The sequence below is a fragment of the Pelmatolapia mariae genome, linkage group LG13 (genome assembly GCF_036321145.2).
Source record: "Pelmatolapia mariae isolate MD_Pm_ZW linkage group LG13, Pm_UMD_F_2, whole genome shotgun sequence".
NCBI classification, from domain to species: Eukaryota; Metazoa; Chordata; class Actinopteri; order Cichliformes; family Cichlidae; genus Pelmatolapia; species Pelmatolapia mariae.
Window position 1 is genome coordinate 10,647,418 of NC_086238.1, and position 7,115 is coordinate 10,654,532.

The following is a 7,115-nucleotide window of genomic DNA, read 5'->3' on the forward strand; positions in this document are numbered from 1 at the left end:
ATTTTTTTAGTATTCTCATATTATGTTACTTTTTTTATTCAACTATATTTTGAATGCACTATAGTATTTATTTGACAGCTTTAGTTACTTATTATTGTAGATCAAGCCACAGAGCACTATCGGTGATTTTGGCATTCTTTGCAACATCAAAAACATATAGACATAAAAGTGTCTGAGTATGTTTACTTAAGGTACTTTAATTATATTTTGATTGTTCAACCTTTTCACTGTTAAGTTATTTAAGGTAGGATTATATGTTTTAAATGAGTTAAAAATCTAAATACTTTCTTCTACTTTGCCAATGTCCAATAGATGATTATATTTAAATTCTTGGGCAGTTCCTAGCAATTTCACAAAAATGTGTAATAGGCCACAATTTTCATAAACCTGAAATTATGTTTTCACTTTTCTATTTCTCATTGATTTGTTTTTTTTTATTAATTGTTCTGGTTTTCCTGCTATATTCTTGATTCCCCTTTGGCCTCCATGTAAAAAGTCCTGGAAACGGGTTCAACTGGGGATGGACAACTCAGAACAATGCCTGATACCTTCAGTTAACGAGCAGTTAAATCTGATTGACACATTAATGCATATTGTTGTCAAATGAGTTCCTTTTGATTTTGCTACTTCCAGTGATGCTTTCTCAGAAATAAGAAAATAATGTCGCCCCACGGTCCATTTACTACACCTTTCAGCACATTATTTTTTTCTCATCCCTTTGATGGCTTCAAGGTGCAGATGTGAGCATATTCAATATCTAGCTCACGTTACAGAAGAGGACCAACCATAAATGGAGTAATTTCTTTTGCAGGTAATTTCAAAGTTCAACAAACAACAGCACACACACAACTCAAGCAGTGCATCACAAAATGTATCTAATAGCTAATGTACAGTTGCTTTATTTCCCAGGGCGAGAAAAAACATCGGTGTGCAACACAGAGGTAGTGAAAAATGTAAGAAAGAGAGGACAGGAGAGGAAGATGAGAGCGTTTTTTCAAAAGTAGGTAATTAATGCTTATTTATAAAACACCTTTCATGTGCTCAAAAAGCATTTTACACAAATTAGAGTAAAATAAATGAGAAAATGAAATGCTGTAAAAAATAATTCAAAACAAAGTTAACATACAGAATAAATTAAAAATAAGAACAATAAGATGGTAGGGACTGTTCAGCGGGTGCAGTTTTATAAACTGGAAATTTAAATCTTGCATTAATGTCCAAATTTATTTTTAATCAGAGTTCTTCAGTCAGATGTTGGATCAGTACATGATGTGTTAAGTTACATCAAGTAAAACAGAAAACACAGTAGCAACACAGATCAGCTGATCACAGCCTGTGTATTAAGAAAAATCTACTGCAGCTCACAAAAGAAATTCATATGTGACTTGTTTTTAAGTAATTCACATCCCCACATTGCACTGCAACACCTGATTTAACTACAAAACTCCACTAGCCCCTGGTTTTAGCATATAGAAGGTCACATGTTTACCTACATTTTTATACCAAGCATAACATGAATGACTTAATTTATACTAAAGTTATTATACATTAAAAAGAAATCAACTGGGTAGGAACTTTATTCCATTTTGGCTGCTTTCTATATGAAATGTCTCTGTTATCAGCTGATTAGATGACCCATCAATTCCTGGTTATTGCTGATGAAATTCAAAGGTGTTTAATAAGTGGCCAGTATTAGTTAAAATAGTCAGTATCAGTCAATATCACATGGTATTATTATATTACATTTTTTTAGTCACTTAGTTGAACAAGAAAAAAAACTGTTGAATCCAAGTTGTTGAAGGAATAACGTATTAATAGACTGATTAACATCAGCCCTTACAACAACAGCAACGTCATTCCCAGTAATGTGAGTCACTTTCCATTTATTGTGTTTTTAATAAGATTACAGAAAATGACAAATTAATCAGCAGCAATATTTTTAAAATTGTATTTTACAGACATGTGCAACATGTCAGTGATGTAAATATATAATACATTAATATAATAAAGAGAAAGAAAGAAAATGAGAAGCATCCTGATCAATGATTTAATGTTTTTTCTACTTACTAATGGCACCCGTTATATCTTAATATCCCTTAAAAGAGCAACCTGTAACCAAAACACTCATAAAAAGACTTATCAGGAAAAAGTTAAATAAAAAAAGATAAAACCAGCAAAAACGACTCAAACACCACGTGCTAGATGTCACAGATTTAAGGAGAATGTAAGTCTGAAGCATATCTTATTATTATTATTATTATCTTACAGTCTTATAGTCGTACTAAAGCCCCACACACTGAATGCAGGGTAGAGTGGCTCTTTAAATGTGGTCTGGATCTTGTGCAACAGACGCATGCCATCAGAGACACTGTAAAATGCCAGTGTTCCTGCTGCGTGGTCCAGGTACACGCCGATACGAGAAGACACCGGAGCTGTGATGTCTATGCTTTTGTTGTTGTGCACAAAAGAGAATTTGGAGTCAGAGCAGTACAGACTCCAGGACTTGTCGTTCCAGCCCAAGCTGCATTCATTGGCATTCCCTTTACGACGGATTCCTCTGTAGGTAACGGCCACATCTATCTCTGTTCCCTTCCAGTCCACCTCCCAGTAGCAACGAGTCCCAATCACACTATCCCTGCACAACACCTAGAAGAGAAAGGATGAAATGAAAGCTTAAAAGGCATGATTTCACAAACTATAGAAATGACTTTTTTCCCTAATAATTTGATCAGCTCTCTCTTTCATCCTGTTTAATGTGAAACCTCACCTGCTGCCAGTGGTCAAATCGGTCAGGGTGGTCAGGGTAGTTCTTGGGTTCATTCTTCATTGTGGCAGCTCTGTTACCCTCGGACAAGTGAAGGTTGGGGTGGACAGTGTTGACATCCAGAATCAGCTGACCAGCATCTGAACACAGCAGAAAACTATCATCAGGTCTGATGATCAAAATAAAAAAATTCTTCTTGGAAATCATGGATACATCTTCTAGGCTTAAATGTGATAGGTAGTTTTTTACCACCTCACACTTCAAAATCGAGCATCCAACATAGTATGAGAGTAGTAGTGTGCATAGCATAGGTGACCTGCACATTTGTAAAGGCATGCTAGAGGACATAAACAACATCTATAGATAAATATGCTGATATCTACAGTGTCTACGCAGGGAAGGTTTTCCTTATATCATGAATTGCTGAGCGACTGAAGCATGAATGGGAAAACATTTCACTTTCAAAAGTAATTGTCTTCACTTAGCAAATGCTTAAAGAGTGCTAACAAAACCGTTGGTGATGCGGACAGTAGTAAATATTCCCCTATCCTATCCAAAATGTGTCAAACAGCATTCTCAGATTGAACATTTGAGATGTTTATGTTATTTCTGGAAACTATTTAGATTTAAGTGATTAGCAGATGATTCGCATTCTGTGCTTCTAGCTGAAGTCTGACAATGAGGAGACAGCCTACAGTGTTAATGTGGATGAATGATGTATAGACAATAACCTGGAGCTCCATTGAAGAAGAAGGAGATCATCAAAGAGAACAAAAGAAATAAAGTATCTCCAAAAACACATACATGGAGAATCAGTGAAAAAGGCAAAGTAAAGTTCGCCAGAGTCTCTGTTTTAAAACAGCTAACTAAAAAGGACCATGGAGAGTGTCCTCACCAGCTGTGTCACCCTGTGCAGCTACCTGAACAGAGCTCTCAATCCTGGATAACATCTATGCTAGCTATCTGACAAAGAGGGCCAGCAGTATTTTCAAAGTGGTTCCACACCCTTGACACTCCCTGTGGATAGTTCAGGACAATACATCATCACAGTAACTGACTGAGGAACAGCTTTTTTCCCTGGACTCCATCTTACTCCTCCTTGCCACGTCAAAGCACAGTTTCAAAGACCTATAAGCGGTGACACACACACACATAGCACTACACACACCAGTTCATCAGGTCTGTAACATATGTTGATATACCGGCCTTTGATACTGTTAGAGCATGAAAACTTCAAAACCTTGTGCTCCTGCTATACTTTAGAAATATTACGATTTTTAGCTCATATATATGTTTCACTACACATAATCTAATTATTCTTTCCTATTTTTCATATATTTGCATCTATTGTTTGTTATATCTCTATGAGAGATATAACAAACAAATTTCTATTGTGCCTGAGTATGGTAACAATTGTGATTATACCTTTAAAAAGGGTTTCTAGCTCCCATGAATCAGCTCATTCAAAGGTTTTTATAGGTGTCATAAAAGCAGGAACACCTGTATTTGCTTAAGTAACTTTGCTTCCTTATGTTTCGCCAAACCAGTTCTGCCACCAGCATACCTCCCACTGCAAGTTTCGGTCATTTCACACACAGAGCTGCATATCCATTACTATGCATGAAACAGTAACTGGAGCTATTTAACATTAGATAATAATACAAAATGTGCTTCCCATGACAGTACGTAAGTAGGATTTTCTGTAAATGCAATGCTGGTGCTGAAGGTTTACAGATAGGCTGAAGGAAGGTTACAAAAATGAATCCGGTAACTCACATCTCAAGAAATCTTCTCTTGTTCTTGGTTCGTCTCTTATCTTTGGTTCCTCCCTCAGAAAGGATTCTCTTCTTGACTTTCTTTCTTCATTTTCTTCTGTGATGTGCACCTCCTTCACTGTGAAGGCAGATTAAAAATACACATACACAACAGCAGATTAAGAAACAACAGAAAAAAGCACATATCATCTGCGCTATCTGAGATGAAAAAAGGCAAGTCTGTTCACCTGCTCCTGAGATTTTGCTCATTTCAACTTTGCTGACTTCTTCCACTTGTAATTTCAGTGCAGAGATGGCTCTCTTAGTAGCATCAAAGGAGTAATAGGGTGCGACGCTGATTTTGTTGAGATCTTCATATCCCGAGGGGCCTGACAGGGACTGCCAACTCTGGCAAAAAAAAAAAAAAGAAGAAGAAGAAGACACATGAGACATAATAGCCTAGACAGTGAATATTTTCACTCTTTTCTCCAAAGACCCCTGACATTTCGTTATCTTTGTTGGGGTCGCCAGCCTCACCTGTAGGAAGTGTATGTGATCATCAGTGTTTGAAAGCATCTCCAGGTCATTGTGCTTCTTCTTCAGCAGAGTAATCTCCTCTTCTAAACGATCCAGCAGTATTTCGGCCTGGGTCACGGTGGTCCTTTCGTGGGTGCGGATCATTTCCTTGACTTCAATATACTTTCTCTCGATGGAAAGCAGAAGCTCAGTGAAGATGCGCTCGTTTTCCTCTAAGACTGTTTGAGCAGAATGCTGGTGAGATACAAAGGAGAGGAAGTTTTTTTCACATCATGATTTAAAAATGGTTGCTTTTAAAAAGAATATTTTAATTGTTATAGTTAGATTAGTGTGACTTGCAGGAGGCAACTTTCTGACTTACTTTAAGTGATTCGACAGCCTGTCGGAGGTCTTGCCACTTTTTAACCCTCTGATCAATCCTTTGTTGAGATTTGTGCAGCGTAACACTAAGTTGTTTCTATAGCAGGAAAGACAAGAAAGAAGCCGTCACTAGTCATTAGTGGATTGTCGATAACTTATTTGCTGTGTTCACAGTGTTGCTTTCGCCACTTACTTGTTTCTCAGTCCTCTCAGTGCCAGCCGGGACGATGTCATGGTGTTTGTGTTCATCCATCATGCACAAAACGCACACCGATGTCTCATCAGTGCGACAGAAAGCCTCCAGCAGCTTGTCATGCTGTGCGCAGAGCTTCTCTCTCATCTGACCCGTAGCTTTGACCAGCTTGTGCTTCATCAGGGTAGGGTAGTTGTAGTGAGACTGGACGTGAGTCTCGCAGTAGGATGCCAGGCACACCAAGCAGGACTTCTCAGCTTTCTGCTTCTTTGTTGTGCAGAAGTCGCACAGGACGTCCCCACTCCTGGCCAGGGTCCTGGCTTGACTGCGACTGTTGGGTCGACGAGATTTATCCAAGCTGGTGTATCTGTCCAAATCCAGGCTCCCGCTGTGTGACATTTTCTTACCAGGAGATAAAAAATATATTTAGAAAAAAAAAACAATCCACAGGTGATTAAAGTTCAGCGGCTGTGTGAAGTTTTTAGGAAATCTGATGAGATGAGCAGCTAAGGAAAAGACTTAATTGAAAGTAAGCAGGGCAAGGAATCTACGAGGAGCTCCTGAAGTTGATCGCTACACTGAAACTGCGTGACAAAAGCTGTGAGTAACAGATGTCTGCAAACAATGTCTGCTATGTAATACGCTCTCTATGTAAAACCAGTATTCCTAGTTGGACTTTAAATAATCAAAGAATGGGTGGTGCCTGAAGTAAGGACAAGTGAGACAGAGAAAAGAAAAGAAAAAAAGGAGTACTTACTGATGAACTTAATAACTAAATGTCATAAAAGTGTCAGAATTACTAGCTAGACTGTTGAAGAATTCATTTGTTATGGTTGTGTTTTATAGACCTCTATATGTAACCATACTTAATGCCACTCTCACTAACAGCACGTTCATCAACAATGTGAAGGGGAAAACAGCATCATCTTGTGGGATTCCTTGTTTACTACACCAAATCTACATAGCTTACACCTTTAAAGACGTGTGCATTGTGAAAATATAATAGAAGCATCTAGACTGCTGTGTCAGTAGTTGATCATTCCCTCCAAAGCTGATGGATTTACATTAAAAAAAGACTAGTGTCATACAAAAAAATAAACAAAAAGCCGTTTTGATTTTTTAACCCTTTGTCGTCTTTCTGCATTTTTTGAGTGACAGGTATAAAGTGTAGTCTCAGATCTCCTACAGTTTGCAAGAAGGTGTTCGCTTTGATATTTTCCCTACAAAATTTTGCGCTAATATTCAGGCTAAATTTGCCTAACAACTCCCCCACCCATCATCTTTTCACTGTGACAAACTAATTCAGTATGTTTTAAGCAAATATTTGTAAATGTAGAAGTCAGCAAATTGAACATTCAAATAAGAATTATAATCGTTTAGGAATATGGTTGGCAATAACAGTTGTAATCAGTGACAGAATACATACAATCATTTCTATGTAAAAGTCCAAAAGGGGTCATGGTGACTATTATATTTTACAATTCACAGATGACTTAAAGAACCTTGC

General features: G+C 37.6%; 1 protein-coding gene across 1 annotated transcript; it reads right to left on the reverse strand.

Moving 5' to 3' along the window:
- Window positions 1-2,262: 2,262 nt before the first annotated feature.
- On the reverse strand, window positions 2,263-6,007 carry LOC134639668 (tripartite motif-containing protein 16-like). Its single transcript, XM_063490989.1, has 7 exons — window positions 5,609-6,007; window positions 5,417-5,512; window positions 5,056-5,289; window positions 4,767-4,926; window positions 4,541-4,657; window positions 2,768-2,904; window positions 2,263-2,646 (listed from the first exon to the last, which is right to left on the reverse strand). Exons 1-7 carry the CDS (start codon window positions 6,005-6,007, stop codon window positions 2,263-2,265), a joined length of 1,527 nt encoding a protein of 508 aa, XP_063347059.1.
- Window positions 6,008-7,115: the final 1,108 nt, after the last annotated feature.

Excerpts from the sequence above, each read along its gene's own strand:
- LOC134639668 (XM_063490989.1), bottom strand. The coding sequence starts at position 6,007 with ATGTCACACAGCGGGAGCCTGGATTTGGACAGATACACCAGCTTGGAT. Across the intron at positions 5,290-5,416 it reads AGGCTGTCGAATCACTTAAA|CATTCTGCTCAAACAGTCTT; the intron begins GTAAGTCAGAAA and ends GTATCTCACCAG. Across the intron at positions 4,927-5,055 it reads ATCACATACACTTCCTACAG|AGTTGGCAGTCCCTGTCAGG; the intron begins GTGAGGCTGGCG and ends TTTTTTTGCCAG.